The following is a 15,028-nucleotide window of genomic DNA, read 5'->3' on the forward strand; positions in this document are numbered from 1 at the left end:
AGAGAGAGAGGAGAGAGAGGAGAGAGGAGAGGGAGGAGAGGAGAGAGAGAGGAGGACGGACGGAGAGAGAGAGGAGAGAGGAGAGAGAGAGAGGAGAGAGGAAGAGAGAGGAGAGAGAGAGGAGAGAGAGAGAGGAGAGAGGGAGAGAGAGGAGAGAGAGCAAAGAGAGAGGAGAGAGAGAGGAGAGAGAGAGAGAAAGGAGAGAGAGGAGAGAGAGGAGAGAGAGAGAGGAGAGAGAGAGGAAAGAGAGAGAGGAGAGAGGGAGAGAGAGGAGAGAGAGCAAAGAGAGAGGAGAGAGAGAGAGAGAGAGAGAGAGAGAGAGGAGAGAGAGAGGAGAGAGGGAGGGAGAGAGGGAGAGAGAGAGAGAGAGAGAGAGTGTGCGTGTGTGTGCACACATTGAAATGAGAAGCTTCCCTTCCGTTCTGACATTCTACTTTCTATGTTCTGTTCTAAGGTTTCTCCCAGTTCTGACATTCTATGTTCTATGTTCTAATGTTCCACATCCAAAGGGCTCAGAGAGTCTCTGTTCTAAGGTTCCTTCTAGCTCTAAATTGTACAATCCTATGAAAGGAGGCCCAGACCTGCCTGCCTCTCTTCATTTGAATCTCTCTATCACTCTCTCCCCATCTCGGTCTCTGCCTCTGAGCAGACTCTTCCCTCCACTCCCATCCCTGGCTTCATCCATTGCTCTCAACCTGAGTTTCCAGGTCAGGACCAAGGCCCCTCCCCGGTCAGCCACCACTCACCTGCCGAGTTCGGGAAGACTCCAGAGGACCAACTCCCCGGACTTTGAAGGAACCTCGATGTCTTTGAGACTCCCAGTGCTGCTGGGTTGGCTTTTTCTGAAGGGGGTGTGAGCTGGGGGATGGGACAGGGACAGGGACGGAGACAGGGACAGTGGGGAAGGTGCTCGGTGGCTCCTGGCCTACACAACTCTTAGCTGCCACCAGGAACTGTGAGGAAAACCAACAACATCTCCATCAGGTGTTGATGCTGGGACAGAGAAGGCTGGGAGCCAGGGACACCCACTGTGTCCCTGGAGATCTCCCTTCAGGCTCCCCGGAGCCAGCCTAGCCCAAGACCTTGGGATTCAGGCACTAACCAGAGCTGGCTCCAGGCAGACTTCAGGCTTTGAACAAAATCAGATCAGGTTTACCCAGAATCCTCCCCAATTCCACTGACCTCATCCAGGTTACTGACATCTGTGATCTTGTTGTGGGTGGTGGAGGTTGGAGTATAGGGGTCAGCATACAGTGGAGAATGGGGTTTCTCTGGGGTATCAGTTGCTGCTTCCTCACTGCCTTCTAGACTCCTCCGGTTTAGCTGCAGGAGAAGCCGGGGCAGGGGTGGGGAGAAAAAAAACCAGGGTGACCATGCTTGGCTCCCTTTCATTAGAAGTGACGTCCACCTGCTTTGGGCTGGGGGACCAGGTGACATGGCAGCTATCTGAACCCCCCTTGCCAGCTAGGTCCACACATGTGGGCCAGGTATTCTTTGGGGACTAGGAGAGAGAGACACAGGGAGACAATGAGAGATAAATGGGGGAGAGATAGAGACAGAGACAGAGAGAGACATGGGGAGACAATGAGAGACAAATGGAGGACAGATAAAAAGAGACAGAGACAGAGAGAGACAGAGATAACAAGAGACAGACTGACAAGCAAAGGAAAGGGGTAAGGAAAATCAGGGCCAGGGCCAGGGATGGGGGCTGGGGAAGGCCCCTACATTGGTGAGGCCCAGGTCCAGGTGCAGGGGAGCCCTGAGGGGTGACTCCTCTCCTTTGGGCTGCCCGGTGCCTTTTCCCTTGGCTGAGCGGCCACTGCCCCTGCGTCTCAGTTCTGCCCGACGCCTTCCCAAGCTGGAGCTGCTGGGGTTGGCCTGGCCCTGGAGGGACAGAGAGGGACCATGCTGGGTGTCCTCCAAACCACACTAGGGATGGAAGAGTCCCAGGCTCTGTGGCCCCAGCCCCTGGGGGCTGAGGAACAAGGAGTATCTTGTTGTAACCCCAGTCCCTGGCTGGGCTGACAGGTGGGGCCAGAGGGTAGAAGGGGGCAGAGAATTTGTTTAGGGTCATGTGGGCAGCCCCAGCTCTTACTCTTCTTCTAGGTGTCCAACTAGACCCTTCCACTTAAACCCTCAAACCCCCAAAGCTGCTTGGGTGCCCAGAAGCCCTCCCCCTCTTCCCAGAATCCAAACAGCCACTGAAGTCTGTCTGACCTATTAGATCCTGCCCTGGCCTGTGTCACTCACATGGTCCCTCTGGGGGGTGCTGGCAGCTCCCACAGGGCAGCTGTCGGGCAGCATGGGGTGGTCAGGGAGGGAGTTGCTGGTGTGGGAGGAAGTGGATGGGGCCCCTGTGGATGCCCAGGAGTTGGTCCGTCCATCAGAGGTAAGGGATGCTCGCCCGCTGACTGAGAACTGAGCCAAGTAGTGTGGTTAGGTGGGTCCCAGAGAGGAAGGAATGCTCCTCCCTACTCCCACAAACCCCAAACCTCCCCAGCCAGGGCCTGCAGATTTCTGCTGTCATCCCTGACAGCTCACCACCTCTGGCTAAACCTGGAGGACAGTACTGGGCATTGAAGAATACAAAGGCAAGACCAAAATTGGTTTTGCCCTCAAGGACCTCACATTGAGTCAGACTCTTGAGCTTCCTTCCTGTTGGGCCTCCCTAACCCTGGGATGCCCGAGCTGCTCCTTCCCCCTCACCTGTGCTGGAAGGGGTGGCCGTGGCCCCTGGAAGCCCTCAGAGCCTGAGCGGGTAGAGGAGCCCCCTCTTCTGAGGCGGACAGCTCGAAAACAAAGCAGCCAGTCTTGGTAGTCCTCATAGCTGGCACAAAATACTCGGATGGTATTGATGAGGCGGCCTGTGGGGGTGGGACACACAACATGGGCTCCTTCTGGGGTCCCTACGGCTGCTCCCTCCCTTCATACTGAGGCCAGACTGGGGAGAATTATTCACTGACTGGGCCCACTGCAGAACCCTAACCACCCTTCTATGATCCCAGGATCCAATTTGCTTAGGTTAATGTTAGGGTGGGGTAGGGGAGCAGCTGCCCCAAGAGTGATCTCTGAGCCCCTGATCCAACTCCACCTTGGAAAGGTGAGCCTAGGGATGACTTCTGACTTACTGACCCCGCTCCTTTTGAAGAGGGGAGCTTGGAAATGATCAGAACCAAGAGAATATTGTATACAGTAACAAAAATATTGTTTTAAGAACTTCGAGTGACAGTCATTTTGACTATTATAAATACCCAACTTAACTACAAAGGACTGGGAAGGAAAATGTTATCTACATCTAGAGAAAGGACTGATAAATAGAAATATGCATAGTAAGGTTTTACATATACATATTTTTTTCTAATGGTAGCCATCTCTAGGGTCGGGGGGGGAGAAAGAGAAAAAAGGAAAAAAAGTTACCTAGTAACTTTATTATCTTTATTTATAGATATAATTTATATTATATTTATTTATTATATATTTATTATTTAAATGGAATAGCAAGCTGCACATAATAGATCTGCAGTTTTATGTGCAATCTTTTTTTCTATTCTATTTATATTGTGGAAATTCTTGTTTTATTTCTTCAGTTCAGAATAAAATTTTTAAAAATCAGTTTTAAAAAAGGGGGGGCAGCTAAGTGGCGCAGTGAGTAGAGCACTGGCCCTGGAGTCAGGTGGACCTGAATTCAAATCTGGCCTCAGACACTTGACACATTTACTAGTTGTGTGACCTTGGGCAAGTCACTTAACCCCAACTGCCTTGCCTTCCCCCCCTCCAAAAAAATGAAAAAAGTGGGAAGCTCAGGATTATCTAGGCTGTCACCTAAATCCAGGGCAAACACATGAGACATGGCAGCCAGAGAGGCCAGGTCCACCCCAACCAAGAATGTCACCCACCCAGCTGATCCCACTGAGATCCCTCCCTGCCCTGGCCCCAGCCTGACTCCCCCCACCCCACCTCCACCCCTTGCACAATGGGAGAGGAAAAGTGACTCAGTCTCCACTCATTATAGCCATGGGACCAGAGAATGGGGTGGGCATGGGGTCAGAGGCAGCAGCTGGCATTGCATGGGGAAAGTGCCGGGGATAAGGATCAGGTCGAAAGGGGTTTCTGGGCCCTCAGTCCCCAGCCGGTGTCCAGGGAGGCTTCGGTTTACCAACCCTCTATCAGGAAGGACCGGATCTGTTTCTCACTCTCCTCAAAGTTGAGCTGGACGGCGTTGAGTGGAAGTTCCCCCTTATTGAAGACAAAGGGCATCATTAGGTCTGACGTGTAGGAGATGACGGAAATGTAAGGGGATGCCTATTGCCCTATGTCCTCCCAACCCCTTACCCTATTTTTCTGATTTTGATTGCAGAGAGGCAGGTCTGAAGATCTCTTCACTCTGACTCATTCTAAAGGTCACTTGGCAGTCAATGGTCATTATTATAATATATTATAATGACTTCTGGCCATTATCAGCTCTGGACTTGGGAGTCAGAAAGAGGAGTTCAAATCAACACTTACTAGCCACGAAATCCTACTGAGCGTGTCAGGTAACCTCACTCGGGCTTCTTCAGTTATGAGGACAATAGCATCTACTTTGAAGGGGCTAAACATCCAGCATCTATAATGTGCTTTGCAAACCAGAGTACCATAAAAATGCTAGCCATGATTATTAGGTGGGGTGGTGGATGGGGTGCTGAGATCATTTCAAATCCAGCCTCAGACCCTCACCAGCTTTGCACCCCTGGGACCAGTCCCCTATAGCCACTGGCAGCCTCGGTTTACCTCATCTGTACAATGTGTATAGTAACAACATCTATCGTGTAGAGTTCTTGCGAGGATACCCTGAGATAGTATTTTCGAAGAAGCGATTTGCAAACCTCAATGCGTCATGTAGATGCTAAGTTTTCAGGGTCATTCTGAATCATTTTATGGGAAGCCAGTTCAGCTCTGGAGACAATCTCCACTCACAGTCTTGGGCACTGACCCAGCCGGGAAGGCCACTGGGATTAAAGCATTGGTGAGGGTCAATGTGTCCATTGTCTCTGGGCAGGTTTTACCTGACTGCGAATACTCAAGAGAGAAGAATCCCTTGACCTCACCTTCTCTCAGGCCCTAGCTTTGTGTCTTACACATCTCCTGGACAGGAAGTCCTTCTGGGATAGCTAAACTAATCCTTCATGCTGTGGGTTAATCCTTTCTTTGTTGTCTTCCTGGACATGGAGAGGAAGGGAGGGAGGGAAGTGAATCACCAGCAAACAGGTGACCCCACCTGGGAGAGGGAGGCGGTGCAGGACCACCCCTTCATAGTTCAGGGTCAGCTCATATCTGGCCCCCAGGGACTCCCGGGGAGCAGAGGCCCCCTCCACATGAGCCCGGGCCCAGGGAAGGCAGACAAACAAGAGGCCTGGCAGGAACCTCCCTTACCTAGACCGATCTTGAAATTCTGGTTTTCGACTTGAATCACTCCCTCCAGCCCCACCCACCAACTTGATTCTGGACAGGAGGGGAGTGGGACAGGCAGGAGACTCAGATAGGAAGCCTCAGTTGTCTCATCTGTAAAATCAGGATAAAGCTAGAGGCAGTCCTACCTCACTGGCTTGCAAGGAGGCTCATAGAAATGTCACTTAAGGGGCAAAGGAGAGGTAATACCCAGCGGCATCTGAGCACTGTGGTCAAGGCCCAGAGGGAGTAGGGGGGGAGTTAGGGCTACCTTAAAGCTCAATCCATCAGAGTCCTCTGACAGGATGACCAGTGTAGATGAGTAGAGTACTAGAATCCGGTCATGCTGCTCCTGAGAGGTCAGAGAAGGTTAGATGGTGATTCGGGGGTCATGGATGACCTCAGCTAGCTTCGTCATAAGTACACGGGCAGGGAGGAAGTTAGTGTCCTCCCCCTTCCCCTCCTGGACTGCACCTTCTCCTCCCACTCAGACCTTCTCCACTCTGCCCTTCTCCCCACTCCAGCTTCTCCTGCCTTTTGTTCCCCCTCCTTCCTTGCCACGCCCCACCCCCACCGGCCCTCATTCCCACCTGGGAGGGTAGATGCTGCATTTTCACTCGGGAGGCACAGACTACATCTCCCAGAGACTCTCGGCTGGTTCCTTCCCAGTGATGAACTGGGTAGTGCTGGAGGGCCCACAGGAGAGGGCAGAGACGGTTCTCCCCTAGAGGACCCTTAGGGACAGAGATGGGAAGAGCCAGTTACAGGGCTCAGACCTGAAGCTACCAGGCAAGCACAGAACTGGAGAGTGGCCTTCCCACACATCTCACACACCAAAGGCATCCTCACTATAGTACACCCCCAAAGTAACCATCCAGCTTTTGGAGACCTCCAAGAATGGTGATCTCACTTCCTCTCTAGGTAGGCAGCCTATGCTACCTAGCTTTCATGGCAAGGAAGTTTTTCCTGACATCAAGACAAGGATTACCTTTTTACAACTTCCACCTGTTGCTCCTGACTCAACCCTCTGGCCCCAGGAGAAGACCTGACAGCCTTTCACTTCAACATAGCTATCATGACTCACTGAATTTTTTTCTCTCTTCTCTTGGCTAAACATGGACAGTTCCTTCAACTGATCCTCAAGTGACTCAGACTAAAGACCCTTCTGCAGTCTGGTCCATCTGCTCTGGACATTCCCCAGCTTAATCTATGACACCTGGAAATGTACACAGTACTCCAGATAAAGTCAGATGGGGGCAGAGTACATTATAAGTATCGCCTCCCTCTTCCCAGAAGTCATGCCTCTTCTCAGCCCAGGCTAAGGTGGGGGGACAGGAGGTCAGGAATACTGACATGGGGAACTCACCTGGAACTGAGGAGATGGGCACTGGGGTCCGTTAACAAGGGCCATCTGCTTCTCCAGGTGATAAAGCCAACAACGGAGCTCAGCCTCGCTGGGACAGAATACCAGAAGAGGAGAAGGCAGGGGGGCTTGGGAGATGAGAAGAGCAGGGATGAGAGGGAGGTCACTGGTCATCTTGGGGTCAGCCAACCTCCCCACGGCCCCACATGTCCTTCCCTGTCCTTCCCTGACCAGCTCCCCCCTGTCCTTTTACTCCCCCAACCAGCTGCCCAACCCTCATCCTGTTCTCAGACCTGCCCCACCCAACTGCTCATTTCCTGCCTGCCTGGAAAAGGGAGCATCAATCACCAGCCTCAGGGCCCAGAAGAAGGCACAGAGGGTATGCTCCTGGCTAGCTCCGCAGGCGGCCTCAACCCCTCTGAGCTCCCATGGGGGAGCCACGATGACCTCAAAAGTGCTTCCCGCTGGTCAGGACCCTGGTCAGCACCTCTAGTCACAATGGTTCAATGACTGGCCCCAGTAGTAATCTGGTAAAGTGGACAGCCCTCATCACTATCCTCACCCAGTAGTCGGATCGACGCCCTTGGTCACCATGGGTCAGTGAATGGTATGTCAGTACTTAAGCCAGTGTCTCAGTCTGCGCTCCCATTCTGAGTCGGTAACTCGTGGTCAGCACCATGGCCAGCACTCTACCCACCTCCCCAGCCTATATCTAATCAGTGCCTAAACTGTATCCCAGCATATCCCACCCATGTCTCTGTTAAGTACCTCGATCAGCATGAGCCAGTCAGAACATCCCATCATGTCTCTAACAACTGTTAGAGCCCAGGTCAGCACCTAGGTCAGTGTCCTATCCACACACCCTCTCATTGGTACATCCTAGCGAAGTGATCTCATCTAGTACCCAGGCCATCTCCCTTATCAATGACTTCCTGGTCACTGTTCCTCTTCAAACCCTAGGTCACTGCCCTGGTCAGCATCCTCAGTGAGAATGGTCCAACTAGTGTGTCCATTTAATACTCTGGTATTAATGGTATCCTGGGTATCAATGACCCCAGTCAGCATCCAAATTAACATTTGTGGTCAAGACCACAGTCATTTGCCAGGTCACCACCCCCACCCCCAGTAATGTCCCAGTTCAGCTCTGGATCAATGCCCTGTCCCTTGGGTAATAAGCTCTCTTCGTGGCCCAGGAAGACAGGCCTAGAGCAAGGGGAAGAGGGTGGGTTAGTGAGGAGAAGGCGTGGTGGTCACTACCAGGGACTTCAGATAAATATTGCCCAAACCATTCATGCATCCTGCAATCTCACAAGCATGTCCTCCCTTACCTGTGATCTGGAAGGCATGCTCTCCTTCTATCTCTAGCCTAGAGATGTTCAGCATAGACAGCGGCAGCAGCCCCTGGAGGAGTCCAGGTTGGATTAGGAGGGAGGAGCAAGGGGTCCTGGGGCCCAAGGGAGGGAAGAGAGGACTGGAGCCTGACCCTCCCCCTCCCTCACAGTCTCCCTCCCTTCCTGCAGGGCTGTCCTGAGGGGCAGGTTAGGCACACCAGAGGGACTTGGAGAGAGGAAGGCTTGGCAGCCTTGGAGTGGGGATGAGGTCAGGGCCAGAGAAAATCCTCTTCTTCCCTATTCACATCCTAAGTATAATTAGCAATTAGTGTGACCAGGTACAGGGCCAATTCCGTTCCACCAAAGGCAGCTTTGTGGGTGAAACAAAGGCTTAAGATTAAGAAGTCCCTGTTCTCTTGGAGTCACAGCCAGCTTGGCATGTTGTAATGTTACCCCAGAGAGACTCAAATGCCAGGGGCAGCCTGGACATCAGCAGGGTTAACTCCAACAGGTGATGAAGGCGGGGAAGTGAGATGTTTCTGCTCTTTAAGAGGAAGGTAGGTGGTGCCATAGTGCACAGAGTGCTGGGCCTGGAGTCAGGAGGACCTGAGTTCAAATCCAGCCTCAGACACTCACTAGCTATGTGACCCTGGGCAAGCCACTTAACCCTATATGCTTCAGTTTCCTCATCTGTAAAATGAGCTGTTGAAGGAAATGGCAAACCACTCCAGTATCTCTGCCAAGAAAACCCCAAACGGGGTCATGAAGAGTCGGGTGCCACTGAAACAAGAAAACTCCAAAGGGGGTTACAGAGAGTCGGACAAGACTGAAAACTATCGAACCTCAACAAGCACAGTCTCCTACACAGCTGGTGCTTAATAAATTGCTTGTTGATTTGGGAAGCAATGGAATTAGTCATGGTTTTCGCTGGAGTCTGAAGACCTGGCTTCAAATTTTACCACCCAACATTCAAACCCCTCTTCAACCTCCCCTAGACCTGTTTCCTTATCTGTAACATGAGGAGGGATGTACCAGATGGCCTCTGGGGGCAGAGTGTCTGGTGCTCTTACCCTTACCTCATGGAGGACCCACCCCTATGGAAAAGGCAGACTTAGCCCAGCAGAGTCAGGGCTCAGGGGAGCCTGCCTCAGGGGCCCCTTTTGCCCTGAGATGTTGAGCTGGCTCTTAGGGGTAGAGGTGGGGTGGTGGGGTGGTGGCTTCTTCCACCCCTACTCACCTGGTAGGTGAGGCCGCTGGAGTCATGAGCCTGGAAGTACAGATATGAGGGGAACAACTCCAGGTAACAATCCTTGATGTCCTGTGGGGAAGGGGGAAGGCTTGGTTTGTCCAGGGAACTGAGAAGGGTCGGAGGCTGTAATCAGATGGGGTGATGGGTGGAGGGCAGTGTCTGTAGGCTAAGAATGTCTTTCCTAACTCAGTCACTGAGTGTGAAGTCTTAACTTAGGGTCTGGTCAGAGCTCTACAGGATCCTCTTCTCTGCCTGGCCATGAACCTGAGGCTTTGGCTTCCAAGAGCCATGAGCTCATCAGGCAGCCCTCTCCTTCTCCATGGCCCTCTTGGGAGTGAAGGCTATCACTACCAGGGAATGGGTTTCCCCATACCTAAGCCTGGAACAACCCCCAATACCATCCCTCCTTCAGGGAGGCCCAATCCTGACCTCCATCTGGGACTTACCGGGCAGTTCTGGAACTTGAACTTGACCTTGGCATAATGGACAATCTCCCCGAGGTTCCTCACAGGCATTTTGTGCCGGCCCTTCTTGAACACACTGAGGATGGGCTGGTCTATATTTTCTTTGCGACTTTCTGGGCCCGGAATGTCCTGGAGGAGGATATGGCCTAGGAGCTTAGGCCTGGGGTGAAGTGGCCACAACAGGGGACCCCTCTTCCTCAAACAGGTATAGGGAGACCGGCCTATGGAATTAGTTTGGAGGACACAGCCAGTCCAAAGCAGGACAAAGAAATGTACCCAGGGGCACACATGAGCTGAAGGGGTCTCCTAAAGGCTGAGGCTTCTTTAAACTGGGACCCAGAGACTCCCCCCACCCCACTCTACAAACAGGAACCCACACAAACACAGGTGCACACAATCACAATTACCTATCTATATGGGGGAGGAACCAGCATTTACTGAGTACCTACTGTGTGCTAGGCACGGTGCTAAGCTCTTTACAAATATTATCTCATTTGATCACCTAGACAAGTGGGCAGATACAAAGAAAGAGAGCTGTAGATTTCTATAATATTCTGACACATACAGTTACAGACCACAGGATCAAAGTTTGAAGGAATCTTAGAAACTGGGCCAACTGTTTCATTTTTTTTTTCAGATGAAGACACTGAGGCTCAATAAAGGATTTCACACACATAAGGTCCCAAAGGGAGCAAAAGCCAGGATTTTAACCCTGACTCCAACTCTTTCTACATCATATCATGTTACTTATCCACAGATCTACACACAGATACAGCCACACATTGTGCCATTCCTTCCTGTATGACCTTGGGTAAGTCACTTCCCCTCTAGAAGTGGGCCTCAAACAGGAAAAGGCCCCACATGTACAAAAACATTTACAGCAGTTCTTTTGTGGTGGCAAAGAATTGGAAATTGAGGGGATGCCCATCAATTGGGGAATGGCTGAACAAGCTGTGGTATATGAATGTTGTACTATAAGAAACGATGTGCAGGCACACTTTAGAAAAAACCTGGAAAGACTTATATGAACTGATGCTGAGTGAAGTGAGCAGAACCAGGAGAACACTGTACACAGTAACAGCCACAGTGTTTGATGACTGACTTTGATAGACTTAGCCCTCCTCAGCAATGCAAGGACCTAGAACAGTTCCAAGAGACTCATGGAAAATGCCATCCACATCCAGAAAAAGAAATATGGAGTCTGAATGCAGAGCGAAGCAGACTATTTTCTTTTTCTGTTCTGTTTTGTTTTATGCTTTTCTTTGTCATGGTTCCTCCCATTCATTCCAATTCTTCTCTACTATATGATTAATGTGAAAATATGTTTAATAGGAATGTGTATGTAGAGCCCATATTGGATTGCATGCCGTCTTGGGGGGGAGAAAATTTAAAACTTATGGAAGTGAATGTTGAAAACTAAAAATAAATAAAAAAAGGAGTGGGCCTCAATTTCCTCATCTGTAAAAATAAGGAGGATGGACTAGAAGGTGGTTCCTGTGGTCCCTTCCAGAGCCTATGAAAGTTCAGAGGTCTAGACATAGACACACATATATGTAATCACACAGACACACCCATAGAAGGCAGCCACACACAGGAATCAGGCCTGGGAAAAGCTAAGCCTTGGGAAAGTGGCCTGTGGCTGGGGTATGGAACATGGGGGTCCAGGGTTCTCTCATCATTAGCTCCATGCATTGGGTGAGGTAGCCAAATGAGGCATGTTGCAACCCAGGGCACTGGCTTTGGGCCTGATGCTTTGCCTTGCTGCCAGGGCCACCCCCTTTGCTTGGGCAATCCCAGGGAATGTGGAAGGGCAGACAGACACAAGGGCTGGCTTCCCTGGCCCTCCCACCCTTGGGTGGGGCCTCCCACTCCCCATGGGAACTGGCTCAGGGCCCCAGGGACCTGCATAAAAGTAGGCCACAGACTCATCCAAGCAAGCTGCCCATGGACCCTGGATGCTTAAATGGAATGTGGCCATGGCACCCAGATGCAGAAATGGACTTCAGGAATGTAGCCACCAAGCTGGCCCTCCGACTCCTTCCGCAGGGAGGAGATGAACTAGGGAAGGTTGTTGGAGAATGTGCCAAAGCTTAGTCACTTCTCAGGCCAGTGCCACGTCCCCCTTTCCCAACTGGCTGCTGCAGGGTTACCTGGGGCCTACCAATCCAGTTCTGCCTCCAACTAGTCCTCTCCCCCACCCCCACAGTCTGTGCAGACAGAGGCATCAGGGAGGTGGACCCAGGTGTCCTGGCTTCCAAACTGAGAGGCTCCTACTCTAACCAGAGGGTGACCTTAATGGCCCCCCTTCTGTTTCTGCAAGATCAGCACCCCTGCTTCAGCAACTATCTGGTGACATGGGGCTATTAATAGAAAGGATGGGGGTGGCCTGAGGTTTCATTGGCCACTCAGCCAGGCTGGTGAACTCAGAGACTTGAGAGGGTTGCTCACGCCTGCCCCTCCCCATGTTTCTTGGTAGAAGGTGCCTAGGCCCTGAGGGGCATCTGTGTATGTGTGCATGCATGTTTGTTTGTGTGTGTGTGTGTGTGTGTGTGTGTGTGTGTGTGTGTGTGTGTAAGGTGTGGGGCTAGGAGAGAGAAGAGGCAGGGATTCCTGGTCTAGGACCCCAGATGATCCCGGACAAAACATCAGCTCCTTCCTTGTCACACGTAACACAGACAGGAAAGTATCGGCTCACAAGCAACTTCCTGACAGACAGATTTGGTCTAAGGTCCCTGCAGATACTACTGAACACTCGGAAGGCAGGCAATCCCCAGGCCCACAGACTGACCTGGGCAGGGCCCTGACTGAGGCAGGAAAACATCCTCTGGGTTTACCAGCCAATGGGCTTCAACTGCAGCAGGAGGGAATCAGGTTAGATCTGAGGATGCCCACTTAAGGAGTCCTCCTAGTATCCTTAGGAAAAGGAAGGCTGCCCAAATATGGTGGGGGAGGGGCTTGTTGACTCTCCTCCCCCTCCCCAGGTCCCTTTGAGCCAGAAGGAGTAGGTGCCATATAGCCCAGAGACTGGGAGACAGGACACCTGGGTCCTAGCCCTGGACCCATCTCTGGAACCAAGTTTTCCCCTCTGTCCAAGGATGGGAGGGCCAGGGAAGCCAGCCCTTGTGTCTGTCTGCCCTTCCACATTCCCAGGGATTGCCCAAGCAAAGGGGGTGGCCCTGGTAGCAGGTGGTGTTTAAGGGCCTTACTTATCTTAGCATCTTGGGTGTTCAAAGGAGCCGTTCAAAGGACTTTGAGCTTCCTTTCACTGAATACTCAATAGCCTCCTCTCTGCCTCCTTCCACCTCCATTAGGGTCCTCGGGGTTCTAGATTTACAGCTGGAAGACCTCGGAGGCCAGCTAGCCCAACCCAATCATTGTGCAGAAGAGGAAACTGAGGACCGGACCATAATGAATTTGGAGTCAGGGGACCCAGGTTCAAATCCCCCAGCCACTTGGTTCCTGCGGGACCTTGGACAAGTTACCCTCCCTGGTCTCTAAGACCCAATGTAGTCCTGTGTATAAAGCATTCTCAGGGACTGCTACCAAGTTCTCATCCTGGCTGGCCCTGGGGGTCAAAGCCCGAACCTGGGGCTGAAAGCCTGCGCTTGAAACCGAGTGCTCTACCCTTAGAACTCGGCTTCCCCCCTCTCCCGCCCCCCACTGGCCTCCCCAAGTCGATCAGACTCGGGTGTGAGCTCACATAGAGACGGGATGGGGCAGGGGTTTTCCCCCGCAGTTTCGGGCGGGGGAGGAAGCCTGGAAGCCTTCCTGGAGGAGTATGCTTGGAGTCCAGGCTGGGATGGAGGGCCTTCCCCTTTTTCCCTCTCCCTCACTCCCCTCCTCTTCTCCCTTCCCGCACACTGACTCAGTCCCTGACTCTCTCGCCAGTTTCGCTGTCTGCGAAGACTTTCGGGATAGCCAGGAGGTGAGGTGCCCGAGGGTGGGGCCCACGCTTCTCCTCTGGATCGTTGGCTAGCCTGGCCTGGCTTGGGGAGGGGGGCGGAGAGATGGGGCAGCCCTGACCCAGGAGATCTCTGGGCGCGGACCTCAGGCGGATGGACACACACACGGACACACGGACACACACACACACACACGGACACACACACACACACACGGACACACACACACACACACACACACACACACACACACACACACACACACACGGACACACACACACGGACACACGCGGACGGGGACACACGTTTCTGACCTCCCTCCCCGCCGGCTCTCACCGTCCCTGGAATGTAATAAAGAATCTTGTCGGTAGCCTTGGTGTCCCCATCTGGGCCGCTCTCGCTTCCAAACAGTTCCCCTCGACGCCTTATGCTGTCCTCTCTGTGGGGGGAGAGGAGAAGAGGCTCAGAGAATGGCCTCCTTCCCTTCTGCGCCACCCCGCCCCCTGTCCCCAGCCCTGAACCCCTAACCCCTGGAGCTGGGCAGCCAGGCAACGAGGGAGCCCCTAGTCTGGCTGGAAGGTGATTGTAGGTGCGGCGGGGCATTGAGGAGGGAGGGAAGCCCAGGCTGGACAGGGGGACCCCAAGACAGCGTCCAGGGACAGACAGGGAGAGGGCCACCCTGGCCCTAGCTCTCCTCTTCCCACCCCCAATCTCTTTGTGGGAGCCAGTGATTCAAGGTTGCTCAGCCTAGACTAGGCACAGGAGTGGGGCGGGATCCCCCTCCAGGCAGGGGAGCCCACAACTTACGCCCCAAGTGCCTAGAAGCTCCGTCCCCCTGGCCTCATCCTGAATCCTAAGCCCCTAGCCTAACCCCAGCCTGCCCCTGCCCTGGTCCACCCAAGTCCTCCCAGTTTCCAAGAGCAGCGTGACCGCACCGGAACCGGGACCGGGACTGTGATTGTGACCCCAATCCCTGCCAGGACCCCCAGCCTTACTTTTTTCCTTTCAGCGAGGATTTCCTGGAGAAGGAGGCTCGGAAACGTGCGGGAGCCTGGGGGACACAATTGGCATTGCCCATGGCGAAGAGGGTTTGAGAAGAGTTGGGGGAGGGGTGTTAGGGTCCTGCGAGGGACTGAGGCTCCCAGGGAGATTCTGCCGGGCACCCTTGGGTGCAGCTGGCCGGGCCGCTTGTCAGAGCGGTAGCTGGAGTCAGCTGAGCCTGGCTGAGCTCAAGCTAGATCGGAATGGCCCCCTTCCAGCAGTGGGCGTGACCTTGGAGCTGCTACCAGCCC

General features: G+C 53.0%; 1 protein-coding gene across 1 annotated transcript; it reads right to left on the reverse strand.

Moving 5' to 3' along the window:
• Window positions 1-731: 731 nt before the first annotated feature.
• On the reverse strand, window positions 732-14,874 carry PLEKHN1 (pleckstrin homology domain containing N1). Its single transcript, XM_036743649.1, has 14 exons — window positions 14,732-14,874; window positions 14,073-14,175; window positions 9,817-9,963; window positions 9,359-9,439; window positions 8,119-8,191; window positions 6,794-6,918; window positions 6,018-6,161; window positions 5,699-5,779; window positions 4,161-4,236; window positions 2,707-2,864; window positions 2,251-2,418; window positions 1,726-1,884; window positions 1,183-1,323; window positions 732-953 (listed from the first exon to the last, which is right to left on the reverse strand). Exons 1-14 carry the CDS (start codon window positions 14,812-14,814, stop codon window positions 732-734), a joined length of 1,761 nt encoding a protein of 586 aa, XP_036599544.1. The 5' UTR covers window positions 14,815-14,874.
• Between the last annotated feature and the right edge of the window lie 154 nt (window positions 14,875-15,028).

Source organism: Trichosurus vulpecula, chromosome 2 (assembly GCF_011100635.1).
Source record: "Trichosurus vulpecula isolate mTriVul1 chromosome 2, mTriVul1.pri, whole genome shotgun sequence".
In the NCBI taxonomy this organism is placed as follows: Eukaryota; Metazoa; Chordata; class Mammalia; order Diprotodontia; family Phalangeridae; genus Trichosurus; species Trichosurus vulpecula.

Coding starts and splice junctions, on each gene's coding strand:
- PLEKHN1 (XM_036743649.1), bottom strand. CDS start 14,814: ATGGGCAATGCCAATTGTGTCCCCCAGGCTCCCGCACGTTTCCGAGCC. Junction 14,176..14,731: donor TCCTCGCTGAAAGGAAAAAA/GTAAGGCTGGGG, acceptor CTCCCCCCACAG/AGAGGACAGCATAAGGCGTC. Junction 9,964..14,072: donor TTTATTACATTCCAGGGACG/GTGAGAGCCGGC, acceptor ATCCTCCTCCAG/GACATTCCGGGCCCAGAAAG.